The following is a 14,800-nucleotide window of genomic DNA, read 5'->3' on the forward strand; positions in this document are numbered from 1 at the left end:
AGGCTTCAGGAACAAACACATGAAAAGCACAGATCTTTTCAGTTGTTTCAAACACAAACTCATAAATTCAATAGGCTGAATACAAAAGATAGTGTGAGAAGTGAAATGAGAGAGTAAGGGCTCAAAGCTGATGACATCAAGAACGAGCTTGTGGCCAAGAACTGCAACTTAAAAACAGGCAAATGATTATCTAAAATATTGTAAACACAAAGCCTAACCAAGTATTGGAGGCAGAAGTACATTTTTGTACAAGAGTTGCACATCTGTCTCTGAAGATGAGCCAGCAAGTTCATGAGAGCCCACCTGAGGATGTAACAAGGACTTCACTTTGGTCATCCACCCTCACCCTCATTCTTCTGTGTTCTACTGTGTACAAGTGGGCATATGGAAAAGGGAAATTGTATATGAACTGAATATGCCACTAGTTGGACCAGGCCAGATTTTCATCCTATGTACTCAAAATATACTCATTAGGATAAATGGGTGATGTCTGCACCAAAAAAAAAAAAAAAAACCAACAACAAAAAAACATCAATATTTACTCATCTCTTTCACTGAGACAAATCTCATGTGGGATTGTCTTCTCTTTCTGAGTGGGACAGAATGAGCAAGAAAGAAAACCACAGAACCAGCGTCCCAGCAAGAGAGACTACAGAGGATTCACAACTAGTGACTACTGCTCCCTGCACTCTCAGCACTGCAGGCTCTGAATACTACAGACTGACGGGCTTCATGGACTATAAGCAGATGGTTTTTGTTTAATTTCATGTTTAGAAGCAATTTTAAGGTTGTATTTTTTGCCTGCTTTACTGTTTTTTATGAAGTCTTCAACATTTATCATGATGATTTTTTCCTTAGTTACATTCTGGATGGCTTTTTGTGAACAGCCATCTTAGAAATTTTCTTTTGGAAGGATAGTTAAGCCTTTCTTAAACCCTTTAAACCTCTCTAATAAGACTTCTGATTTGTGCTTACTGTTGCCACGTTTTACAGCATCTTCTTTTATTACATACTTTTTTTCAAAGAAAGCTGAGGAGTTAGGCCAGAGGTCTAAGAGAAATTCATGTTATTATATCAAGAAGGAGGTTGTCTTTTCCTGACCTTTTCTATTGCTTTTCCTAGCTGTCATGGACCTGAAAATTCAATCTAGGAAATTCAATTAGATAACCAGAGCCAGCTCTAAACATAAAAAGGCCACTTCTGAAGTTTTGCTAAATACATTGCAATGGCTATGCAATCTAAATTTAAATCAATATCTCATTTTTTTCATCAGTGATATTGGACTAGGAACAAAGGAGTCCTGATACCAGAAGCATGTAAAGTATCTAGCCGAGATTAATGTTACATGCTTATAAAGACAATTTAAGGTAAAATACAACAATCCACCAATTACATGCTATCACACATTGCGATTTTTGAAAAGGAAGATTTCCTTTAAAAAAAACTACTTTAACTGAATCTCAATTTTAATTTGACTCCAATCTTCTATGTACTACATAAACCTCTTAGCTTCCTTACTGGCTACTTTATCTTCTATATAGGATAGACTGGAACTGCTCTAGGTGTTAGCATGTATTGCCACTAGAGAAAGCAGATGTTATAAATGGTTAAAAAAAATTTCCTACTGCGTCCAGATAATCTAAACTATGCCATTTATAATTCAGTGCTATAGCCTACATTTTCATTTGTAGACTTTCAAGCTGGAAGTTCTTGCAAAAAGAGGGCATGCCGTTGAGATGGTGTAATGTTAAATATAAATGGATCTCTTCTGGATCTGAGTAATACAGTAAATAATAATAATTGCACACATTTTAGAATTATATCTAATAGTTGTTTTATTAACACTCCTAAGCAAATAAATATTTTAAATGAAGATGATAAGGCAAAATCTTATGTTGATACCTCCAGTTGATATTCGGTTTCTTGAGTAGTAGACATCATACTGCGTATTAACAAAATAATGTAACACTGTCTCTAGCCTCTATAAAGAAATGTGATCAACCTTCATCTTGTCTTCTGATTACAAGTTTCTATTCCTGTTTTTTCTCCTTACGTGTCCTTACCTTGTTTTTCACTGTAGGTGATTTTGTCCTGAAAATAATCTTGTTAGAGATGTCTGGTTTTATTACAATTAGTTTACTGCAATTGTATGTAATTGCAATGTGAGTAGAAACATAAATAAAAATGTATACAATCTTATCAGTAGAGCTCTGGGCAGCTCAGAAGCATGGCCAAAAGCAAAATCAGTCTGTTACTTTGCTCCATTTAAAATGAAGGCTGAAATCCCAGAGCTCTTAACACACCACACTATCCAGCAGATCTTATGGTGCCAGAAGGAAGTTTGTCAGAGGACCAAAGGAGTTTTAACTGACAAAAGTTAAAACGAGAAAATATTTTTGAAGAGGTGATCAGTGGCTTCTAATTAACATTTAAAAGTAACAGAAAGTTATTTCAATGACTATTGTGTGTCAGAACGTGCTTCTGATCCTTTTAGGTGAGGGTTTGTTTTTTTTTTTAATTTAAGAAAGGCATCAAGTGGCTTGTTCCTGATGGCTTCGTTTCCTTTCCAATCTTCTTTCATTCATGTGTTGCCTTTGTGGCATCTGCCAACAAACTCAATGAAGACAGGTGCCATACCTTCTGGAGAACATAGTAACGATCTAAGGACAACCAGTACACTGACAGAGCTGCCCCTGCCTGGGCCAAATATAACTGCCCAATATTTCCTTTGAAAGAATTTTTTAATATAATATTGATTCAAATGCACTTCTCAAATGCAGACATGAAGACTTGCTCATGAAGACTAATAATATTGGAAGTTTTGCCACTGATTCTAAAGGTGAGAGGGTTTTACCTCTTTTCTTTGAGACATGGCATTGTGGTGTGCTGGACACATTTGACTCCAGCTGCAGTGAATTGCTCTTCTGGTTTTCACGTTTTCAGATGAGGAGAATAATGCATGGGCAGTGTACACTCCTCTCACAGTCTCGTTAAAAAATCCAGATCTTTTTTTGTTGTTGTTGTTGAGGATGTAGTAATCTACCATAAGCTAACTGAAGTAAAGGAAAACTTCCACCTTCCCACTAAAGAGAAATTCCCTTTTAACTACTATTACACCCTGATCTATATAGGCTTATAAATGAATACAAATTCATGTTCTTTGTTGTTAATATTTTTAACAAGAAAATTTAGATTCAGGAAGAAACTTAAAATGAAGCTAATGCTATTAAGCATGGAATTGCATAGACAGGACAGCTGTACCCTGCCCGGGGATAATGCCTGCACTTAAATATTCATGCCTTCTTTTCACGCTCTGTAGGGACTCCCATGAAGAATATGCTTTCTGAAGAACAGAGCCTCACTGGAAAACACCATGGGATGTGAGACAAGAATTTCGCTTGCAGCAAGCAGCTTGAGTGGGTTCTAGTTAAAAGAATAAAACATGACATATAGAAATAAGTTGTTGAGAAATCTAGCATTTACCACAAAACAAGGGATATATTTCAAATCAAAAATAAATTATAAGAAGGCACCAGAAAACTTCCATTATTCAGACTTTGTTACCTACATGGAAGAATACGGATTTTAAATGTGACCTATGCTTCTTATGTCAGAAATTCAGGACGTTTAATACCTTTACCAGTGTGGGAATGGTAAATTAATAAAAGTAGGGAAAAGAGAGCTATCAGAAAGGAAAGACATTTTCATCTAAAGTAAAATCTTGTGATTTCCTAGGGGAAACAGCTACTTTCAACATTCTGACAAGGGATTAACAAGGCTATCTAATATACCATATATAGCACCTTTGTTTATTGACATAGACCTGCCCTTAGCTATCCATAATTCATGATTTCAGCTTTACCTATGTGGTTACTTGCACTGGCAGTATGGGGAGTTTTACCTACAGCTTTTGTTATCAGTTTGGTGATGGAAATATCTGTAAAAATACTAATCTCGTCTACATTTACCATGTAACCTCATCATGTACCTAAATTTCTATGGTCTCTGTCATAGCTGAAAAGTAAAGAAAAAGGAAAGAAGGCCTCACTAGGGAGAGATGTTTCTCATCACTAATGGCTGTGCCAAGAACCATACCACTGAAAGCCAAGCTAGCAATGTGCTAGCAACAAAGAAGACTAATATTATGCTGGGCTGCATTTGTTTGAGAACCACAGAAGGATGAGGGAAGGACCTTTCCCCTCCACTCAGCACTGGTGAGGCGCATCTGTGCATAGGGTCCCAAGCTGGGTTCCCCAATGCAGAAGGGTGACTAGAGTGAGTCCACTAATTGTCTGCAGAGATGATGAAGTACTTTGATGCTTATCCTGGAGGTGGCAAGGCTCAGAGATCTTATCCATAAACCTAAGTACCAGGTGGGAGGGAAAGAATGGAGCAGGAGAGTCTTCTTGGAAGAACCCACTGACAGAGAAAGAGTGAACTGGCACAAAATAAACATGAGAAAATTCCATTTGAACACAAGATTTGGTGGTGGTCAAACACTGCAATATGTAACCCAGAATGAATGTGGGGTATCCATCTGTGCAGACAGTCCTTTACAGGACTCAGTCCTGGGCAATCCTATCTAAGCAGAGTAGTGGTGAATTAAAGAACTTCCCTCCAATCAAAATGAAATCTAAAAAAAGATTTTTTGAAAGATATCTGCACAAAGGGCATTGGTATCTGCCTGTGTAAGATATTAAACTCTACTCCGAAGGTGAGCTTCATTGCCCTATACATTGTTTTCCTTTTTTCAAATCAGACTGAGGTTCCACAAGATGAGATAAACTCAACTCGAACTAAGTACTATCAATTTGTGTGTGAGCCTGGCTGAGAGCCCCCATCTTCTTTGGCAGAAATCCCTTGCAAACACTTCACTCTTCAGCAGAAGGGGAAGCCAGAAAGCTCATGTTTTTCTGCTCAGAAGGCTGTTTTTCTATGGCATGCTATAGGAAGCAAGAACTTTTCCAAGCTGGGTGAGAACAAGTGTGCAGGAAGGATACTGAGCTCCTTTTGAAGCCCACAGCTATGACTAAAGAACACTCAAGAACGATGAAGGATCTAAACTAGAGAATCATACATAGTAATTTTTGTTAATTTTGCCCATATTTGCACTTTTTTTTAATGTTATCTAAAATGCTGTTGAGGTTAGAAGCCACAAAAGAATAATTCTTTCATTTTTGCCATAGTGCTGAGAAATGCACTGCAATCCTGCAACATTTACATGCTAGACCTGAGGAGACTGGAAGTACTCAGGTAACTTCAAAAAGTTGAGAAGAGCCCACAAGCAGGTGGAAAATGTGCTGCCTGGCCTTTTTTCTTCTGAAGACATAACAAATAAACAGCTTTAGCTATTAAAGTGACATACCCAGTTGGGTACCAAGAACAATGGAAGAACTACAGCACAAGGTTTTTGCAAAAGGAGACAAATCTGGAATTCTACTGGGTGATAGTCAAGTGAAAAGCTACCCAACCTTTGACAACCTGTGACATTTTCCATCACGTCTCAGAAAAGAACACAGATAACAGCAGCAAATTAAGCAAAATAGCTTAAGGTGAAAGGAAAAGCTGAGAAATTATTAAGACCACTATTTAGGAACACAACAGGATATAGAGCGTAATTAGTAATAATTCACTACTGCATCAAAAATTCTGATAATTGTTTTCTTTATTTTCCTGAGAAGCATGAATTCAGGTTGCTGCTTTTCCTTTGTCAGAGCAGAAAGTGACAGTAGACTGTTTTTCTGCATTCACTGACAGAATTGACAGAAATGTCAGATTTATGTAACAGAAGGTTACTTCCCTCACCAGAAACTTGCATCATATTTATGTTTAAAAAAGCAAAGCATATAAGACAAACAAGAACTTTTCTGCAGAAGTACATCCTGTAGTTTTCCATTTTGGAATTATGTGTAAAGAAAGGAATAGGAGAGAATTGCCAAAGTTATGTATCTATGACTGGGGACTGAGCTATGGCAGAGATTTATATCACACTCATTTTCATACAGAGAATGTAATTTGCATATGAGTTATATCCTTGTCACACAATAGCAAGGGAGTCAGTATCTAGCTAAATCCTCCCTTGCCAAGGAAGACATTTTGTTGGTCTGTGGCAGCCTATCAGAGGACTGAAAAGTGGCATGGTAAGCTTGTCACTTGCTAACTCAGTGCAAGAAAAGCAACATAGCCTCAGGCTGCAGCTGCTTTCTGAATCCCCACTTCACCAGCTGTACCCTCCCTTTTTAACAGACCACCTATAGCAGCTTCCAAGGTCCTGAAGGTATAGGTCTTTAAAGCAACAGCAATAAGAACCAGTGGTTCCACAAATGCAGAGAGATCCCAGTCTTCCCTCTAACCTTTCTGTGTTGAGCAAGTTGTGTAAGATACAGACTGTAGGGAAATGTAGGGAGATAGTAGGCTTTCTATTCATAGTAGAATAACATTGTAGACACTTCACAGAAAAATCATAGAATCATAGAATGGTTTGGGTTGGAAGGGACCATAAAAACCCTCAGTCTCAACCCCACTGCTGTGGGCAGAGCTGCCACCCATCAGATCAGGCTACCCACAGCACCATCCAACCTGGTCTTGAATGTCTTCATGAATGAGACACACACAGCTTCTCTGGGCAGCCTTTGCCAGTGCCTCACTACTCTCTGAATAAAAGATTCCCTCCTAATATCAAACTTAAATCTCCCCTCTTTTAATTTAATCCACAAGAATCCCAAAGTTCTCTGTAGGGCTACTCTCAATGAGTTCTTCCCCAAAACTGCACACAAGTCCATGATTTTCCCAACACAAGTGCAGCACCTTGCACTTGGCCTTCTTGAACCTCATTCGCTTCATGTGGGCCCAAATCTCAAGTTTGTCAAGGCTCCTTTGGATGGCATCCTTTCCTTTTGTCATATCAAATGCACTGCTTAGCTTGGTATCATCTTTCTGACCATGCACTCTTCTATCTAAGTCATTGATAAATATGTTGAAGAGCACTGGTCCCAAGACTAATCCCTTGGGGCGCTGCTCTGCACCTTGACATAGAGCCACTGACCATAAAATACTTCCCAGGATTTTCCTCCATGCAAAACTAAAGCTGTCTCCCAATTAAAAAAAAAAAAAAAAAAAAAAAAAAAAAAAAGTTGTTAGTAAATCCTACCCGTACATAACCCAAGAAACCAATCATAACCCATCTCAATACCAAGACTCAGACAGAGGTACCTCCACAAATGATAAAGGAATGTTGTGGTTTATGTTTGAGGTGCTTGGATTTTGGATTGGGGTTTGATCACAACAGCTGATCTGATGATGCAGTCCTTATTCAAATGAGTAATGCTGTTAAGAACAGTCCAGGTTGCTACTGGGTGAATAAACGACTGCCAGAGCAGCACTTAAGCAGAAACAAATTTGGCACAGGATTTCCTGGGGATTATTGACTGGCTGGGAGTAGATGATAGCCTGATGCAAAGGCAATCATTAATCTTAATCTCCAGGAAATGATCTCTACCAAGGTCATTATACCTTTAACAAGACAAAAGCAAACAGAAATGAATATCATATGGATATTTATATTTGTAATGAACAATGAGGTTTAAAGCTGATATATAGCTAACGAATAACCTACACATGCACCTGTTAAAGAACCTGATCTTTATCTTCTTAGAAGCTTTAAACTGAGACCAAGGAGAAGCCTCTCTTGTCTTAGGTTGTTATATCTGCAGCATGTCTGCACATCTGCCTGAATGCAATGTTCCAAACATCCAGTGACTCCCACTGATCTCAGATCTTATTCATCTGTTAGAGCTGGGCTGAATAATTTGCAACTCTCTGCTCTCCAAGTTTTAATATTGTCTTCAACAAGACATGCACAGGTCATGGTAAAAGCACACTTGATGGAAACAGGGTGAAAAACAAGTCCACAAGTGTAGAATTTTATATCCTGATCACTGTTCATCTGTATCTTATAGAAAGTAAAAACTTCTTAAACTCATTTATCTATCTTTTAATATTCTCCAGCTTACAACCATTTTCCAGAGGCTCTCTGTTAAAGCAGAATTTGGTTGTGAATATACAAATGAATTACTCAGAAGTAAAGAGCATGAATTGGTTTTCTATATTACATCACATGATAATGTAAAAATAACACTGTGTAGGCCAAGCTGACCTTAAATAATCATGTCATCTGTTTATACATCCTATAACACGCTACCACTAAGAGGGCTTAGATGGTACTTCTGCTCTGTCAGCCTTAGCAAGCCCATAGAAGCCAAAATGACAAAGCATTTTCTCCTTGTAGTTATTAAAGAGAAAGTAACAATTTTATTAATGACTGAAAGGAAAGCTGGATATTCCAGCAGCATGGTGACAAGAAGTTTTAGCTCTGATGGCAACATTACACCTAGAGGTTGTGAAGGGTGAAACATGTTGGTGACAGACTTCACAAAAGCTTTTCTGGAGACTAAATATCTGGTTTGTTTGGCTGGATCTGCTGAAGTGCTGCCAGTGTCCACTTGGAAAGTGCTTCTATTAAAGGAAACAGCAGGACAGAAGGAATGCAATTACTGAGGAATCCATCCTAATGGAAAAGAGTGAAAGGAAGCAGGTGCAGATGAGAGAAAATAGTATGAGGAAAATAAGAGAAAAAAGAAAGGAAGCAAATGGTAGCAAAATGGAGAAAGAGAAAGCAAGGAAGAAGAAGGGAGTAATAATGAATGACAGAAGAAATGAGACAGGAAGGATGATAGGAGAATGCCCAAATGCTGTGATTGCTGGTGTGCTCACATATGTGCTTTGATTTAGAACTTTAATACTTTCTTCCTCTAAGAATGGCATTTCAAAACATTTTCATATACTTCTCTTTGCTTCAGATCCAAAACAGGTATTTCATCCACCAACTTAGTCAAGGCCTTATACAGTGGTCTCCCTCATTTCATTCATCATGCAGTCAGTACTGACATTTGGGACTGCCCAGACCCAGGAACAGAACCTTTCACTTGATCTTGTTGAATGTCATGAAGTTTGCATAGGCCCACCTACGAAGCCTGTCAAGGCCCCTCTGTATCACATCCCTTCCTTCTATTGTATCAACAGCACCAGCCAGCTTGGTGTCATCTGCAAGCTTGCTGAGTGTGTACTCAATCCCTCTGTCTATATCAGTAATGAAAATATTAGAGAGCACCAGGCCCACGATGGACCCTTGAAGACATTACTTGTCACCTGCACCTTGAATCATTGACAGCAACTCTTCAGACACAGCCAATTCCTTATCCACTGAATAGTCCATCCATCAAATTCAAAGTCTCTCCTATTCAGAGATAAGAATGCTGTGTGGAACCATATTAAAAGCTTTGGATGAGTCAAAGTAGATAACATCAGTTACTCTTTACTTGACCACAAGTACTGTCACTCTGTTGTAGAACACCAGCCAGTTGGTCAGGCATGATTTGCTCTTCATGAAGACCTATTGGCTGTCCATAATCATTCCCTGACTTCTATCACCTTGACACAGTTTCTTGGAGGATCTCCGCCATGATCTTAATGAGCATAGAGGTGAGCTGAAACCTGACTGCATGTCTTCCAAACCACCTGCAAAACTAAACATTTTGAAAGCCAGGCCTCCCCACAAAAGAAGTGGTGCCTTAGAAAGCATTAATGAACATAAGGTCTGGCAGAATACAACAGTTAATATATCTGGACATATAGGTAAAAAAAATAAAACCAAAGCTGCAAATGCAAAAGTGTTTACTGAATTGCACACTGGGCTTTCATTAACTCAAATTTAATTTTGTGTACTGGGTGAATATTTGAAAGTTTAGTTCCTTTGATGTCAATACCACATCCAATGTCTGCACCGCGTTTTCCATGTTTCCATACTTCTTGGACATTTTCTGATAATTGTACATAACAACACCATATTTACTGCAAATGTTTTTATTATTTTGTTTTATTTTGTAAATTCAAACTCATCATGTCAGTTTTAGTGAAAGATACAGGTTTCATATCAGTGCCTAGTACTCATATAAGGACCACCAACTTTACATTCTGACTTTTGAAGAACGTCAGCTCTAAGACAAATTTCAGAGTTTGGACACACGTTAAAAAAAAAAAAAAAAAGCTATTGTGAGCAAGCAAACCACGACTATATTTTTTTCTGTAAGTCAAATTTATCCTTTGCAGTCATTTCTATCAATCCATATTGATCTCAAAAGTTTTACTGACACAATGAGTAGTTGCACAGAGTTACCTGATATACTTAATTACAGTAATTGGTTTTCAAAAAACTCAGGACAGATTTCATGTTTTGAAAACCTTTTTTCCTGTGCTGTCCCAAACAGGGAAGACTGTACAGTGCGTGGTACAGTGCTGCTAGAGGGGAAAAGCACTGGAATAAAATCTGAATGCTAAACAACCTATGTTTAGGGGAACAACCTTAAACAGTGAAGAAATACATATTAGGTGAGAACTGATTTTAATTGTGGAACCTTTGTTAAGCCCAAATTGAACTCCAGTAAGCATTTCCAGTTTTCAGCCTAGGTCCTCAATCTGTCTCTGCTAAAAGGTTCTTCCCAGCCCACTTCTGTTCTATCTTTTGGAAATGATTTGATGATTTCTGTTCATCGTTTCTGTCACCACTTAGCGCTACTTAACATATCTGGCATATCTTCAACCCAGAAGCATTGCTTTCAGGGAAAAGAGGAGTGAGAGGGACTGTCAGAATTTTTTTTCTTTTGCATGTTCTGAGTGGATGTCTGTTCTCCTAGCAGAAGACAAAGCTCGACTAACAGATGGGTAAAGAAGAGATTTGAAAGGAAAGTTTGCAGCAGTAAGAAAACCAACTCACCTGCTACAGTGATGGAAATAAAGGAAGCTAAATGTTTATCTACAATAAATTACATAGTCCTTTTCCAGCATTTATGAGAACAGAGCATAGTCTGTTGATGGCTCCGCTCTAACACGCAACAGGCTTTGGCAGCAAACAGCACAAACCAAAGCAAAAACATTTTCTTGTGGCAATGGATCATAATCAGAGTGAAAATAATGGTGTAGAGAATGCACGAGCTAAAATTGCCCTTGTATTGACAATATGAACATCAACTTCATCTGTTGGAGAGGGAAATGGAAAAGTATATTTGCCTTGTCCTGACATGAAAAGCAGCTTAAAAAGCTGTATGTAATGTTAAAATGAGAAACATAAATGGAACCTAAATGAAAGAAAATGCTGTATGTACTTCATGATTGGCAGCATTCGGAATTTATAACTGTCAGTAACATGCCTATTTAGCACCTCATACAATTTTTGCAATTGCTATTTCTCAAGACAGTTGTTACTCCAGGAAGAAGTGTTATAGACACATATACACATACACATCTAATGTACGTCTGGCCTTGAATTTATTTGGAAGTCTACCGAAAGTGCAGATTCAAATCACCCCAAAACTGCAAAGCAATTATAGTTTTCCTGACACCTTCTGATACCAAAGCAATCATGGTTTCCCTGCTAGCTTCTCACAGATCAAAAATTACACCAAACTTGGACAAACCAAGCAAATTGATAACATGTGTGTTACATTGAGGGATGTTTGGCTCATTTTCTTTAATCTCACTGTTAATCTACCCAAAGTCAGACCAGTAGAGACTCATCCCTTTCTATAATTCCAGGACACATTACTCATTGGTTTGGCCTTTTTCTCTTTTTTATTATTTTTATTTAATTTTAACCTGATATAATAAGATCAAGACTGGGAAAAAAACAAAAGCAAACAAAAAACTCTACAGAAGTACAAGATGATTGAAGTTTTGTGACTTTCAAGTTGCTGCTGAAAACAGAGGTGTAAGAAAGCAGTAATCATGATAGGTATCAATCAAGAGATCAGTTTTAGTTACCACTGCAATGAACAAATTTCCTAAGTTGCAAGTTTTGGTGGAAGTAAGCATATCTTGCCATTCGAATACAAAACAGAAAATTTACACACATTCAGAAAATATGGGTGAAAAGAAAAAAAAAAAAAAGAAAAAAAAAAAAGTGGAAAATAGCTTAACAAGGAGAAAAAAAGAAAATTAATAGGCATACCTTCTGCCAGTGGGTCAAGTGTGTGAATCATGAGCTGGAAGATGCTGTTCCTCATCAGACTGTTGTGGAGAGATGCAGAGCTTCCTCCCCGCTGGAGCCGTGGCTTGGTCTAAGTTGAGAAATAAGGGACAGAAGTTATGTTTTGTTTGAAGTTATGTTTCATATAGAAGTTGGCCTGAAACACTACAAATTAATCTCACATCTTGCCATATAGTGAAACATTTTCCAACATTATGTGCAGCATATTATATTAGACCACACACTCTATTAAACATTGTTATATATATAGCCAATTTATCTGGAGGAGACAGTTCATCAAATAAATTGTTAATCTCACAAGGCTTAGGAAAAGAGAGGTGAAAAAAAATCCTTCCCTGTGAAAATTCTTCAAACATTAAGAAAATCATTGCCTTACAATGTCATCCGCAGGAATTAATAATTTACTTCTCTGCAGAACCTTGTGGTCAAGTCTCAAAAGTAAATTTTAATTTTAAATGCCTCTAGTGCATTGCAAATACACAGTCTTGATACCATTTTTTTGAGAGTAACATCCTGAAGTTCAGTCAAAAGTATGTCTCACTTTGGTTCAGTTCAGTAAATAATGATTACATAAACAGATTGTTAGAGTGGTAAGGCAGTGAATGCACCACACAGCCTATATTCAAGCATCTTTTGCATAATTTTAAGGAACTTATAAACATATAGGTTCTTTTCCCCAAGGTTCTTTTCCCCAAGCCATTGTCTTATACCAAAAATGATGCATTTAGCATACCATGTTGACTAAGACTGCTTTGTGGAGAGCAGTTTTCTCGTTCAGATAAAGACAATAATCAGAACCAATGGACTGCTGGATTAGAAAGTCCGGGAACCCAATTACAGGAAGAAAAAAACTCAAACTTGACTAAAATAAGGCATTGTTTGTTTTGAATTAAAAGCAGAATATGTGCATTAATCTTTGGTATCCTACAAATTCTAAATGCAAAATGATAGAAAATGAACACGGGAATTCAGTTTTATCACAGGAAATTAAATATTTAAATTTTACATTTGCATAGGAGGGGAGAAAGAAAGCCCAATGATACACACAAATGCTGATGTGTGCCAAAATAAAGAAATGTTTGCCTTACCACTCTCTTGAGAAATAAATGCTCATGCAACTACTAATTGCTGCCTACCGTCAGTGTTTGGTCATCCTTGTCGCCAGAAGTAGGTGACTGCATGAATGGGAGAAAGCACAGAAAGAAGTGTCAGATGGAGCATGCATAAAGTGGAAAGGCAGTACAACAGCACAGGTGTCTGATTATCTACACTCTGTTGTGGTAGGGTTTTTTGAATTAAAGCATCCTAACTGCCAGGTAAATCACAGTCAATTCACAGTGCAGTGCTGCAGGAGTCTTTCATTCTTGCCAGCTGCTTGTTTAGGAGCTGCCACAGTTTCAAGGCTGGCACACAGCAGCTGTGCTGCCAATGATGGTGCTCATTTCATACAAAATACACAGGGAGGCAAACTCCCAGTGTACCAACCACTATGAGAGAGTGAGGAATAAAAAACTAAATGTGGTAAGACACTTGAAGCTGACCAAGGAACTGTTCAATAAAACCTAGAGAAGGAATAGCATTACACTGGTGTTTTGCAGGAAGGGATTGCATGAGGAAGTGAAGACTTGATCTCTAACTCCCTGCAAATGGCCATTTATGCTAAGCTGGCAGCAACAGTTAAGGGGAGACAAGATAGCAAACAGTGCTCTACCATGAAGGCAAAGGAGACAGTGGCTGATTTTAAAGGCAGCGAATGCTGCTAGGTAAATGCTGTATCCCGGTGATGATTTGTGATTCCTACATCTCATCCCTCAGATAATAGTAGCAAAACACAGACATACTTGTATTAAAAACACGTAGATCTGATTTGCAGGCCTGAGTTTTGGTTGCACCTTTAATGAAATTAACACTTGCATTTAATGGGGACCCAGAACTTTTTTCACCAAGTTAACTTTCAGCAATGTACTGTGATAAAGCAATGAATTAAGGAACTCCAGTTGTTAAGTACTAACTAAAAAAGGACATAATGCCAAATCCAGCTGTCTCACAATCATCCCTATCTGATCATAGCTCCTTCCCCAGAAGCTGACATGTAAGTCATTTCCTCCATACCAAGATTCATGGTTGGTGCATCACAGAGAAAACAAATTATGTTGCAACAGTTCTGCGTTACACTTCCCTGTGCAGTGAAACTCTCTTTTTGACACATATAAATTTTAACTGGCAGAACATGCCTTCTGAGTTAGTGAATTAACCCTGAAGGTTGGTGGAAGACAAGCAATTATGTGCAAACACTGAAAACAGAACAGGTCTCTTCTGCTCCATAATGAGGGAAAGAATAACTGAACCCTTTGTGTCAAAAACATTTCACCAGCTGTCAATATTAACTTGTACACAATGAACCACAGAAAAGGGATCTCTGTTCTGATAAAGGAGCTATCTGTCACCTCTGAAATTAGACTGCCTTTCTCTGAGAAATAGTGAGAAAAAAAAGATATGTTTTATGCATCTACTGATGACAATCATCAGGGAAAAAACTTTTAATGGAGTGGAAAGAAAAGGAAAGAAGAAGTGCAAAATCTGCGCTCTAAAATGTCAACAAAAGAATTAAGGCACGATTTTTTGACATAATGCATATATGTATTTTGAAAAATACACATACTCCTTCAGAAATAAATTGATATGTGTTGCTTGGTTAAA

At 37.9% G+C, this 14,800-nt stretch overlaps 1 protein-coding gene across 3 annotated transcripts in view; it reads right to left on the bottom strand.

Annotated features, from left to right (window-relative positions):
- Positions 1–14,800, bottom strand: part of SLC24A2 (solute carrier family 24 member 2) — a 105,181-nt gene that overhangs the window by 33,650 nt on the left and 56,731 nt on the right. For all 3 annotated transcript variants that reach the window (XM_042877487.1, XM_042877488.1, XM_042877486.1), the window contains exons 3-4: positions 13,237–13,275; positions 12,062–12,170 (exon numbers count right to left, since the gene is read on the bottom strand). In XM_042877487.1, the coding sequence (XP_042733421.1) occupies positions 12,062–12,170; positions 13,237–13,275 (148 nt within the window). The remainder of the gene's footprint in view (positions 1–12,061; positions 12,171–13,236; positions 13,276–14,800) is intronic.

This window comes from Lagopus leucura, unplaced genomic scaffold (genome assembly GCF_019238085.1).
Source record: "Lagopus leucura isolate 7727_CA_CO unplaced genomic scaffold, USGS_WTPT01 Super-Scaffold_100018, whole genome shotgun sequence".
Taxonomy (NCBI): domain Eukaryota; kingdom Metazoa; phylum Chordata; class Aves; order Galliformes; family Phasianidae; genus Lagopus; species Lagopus leucura.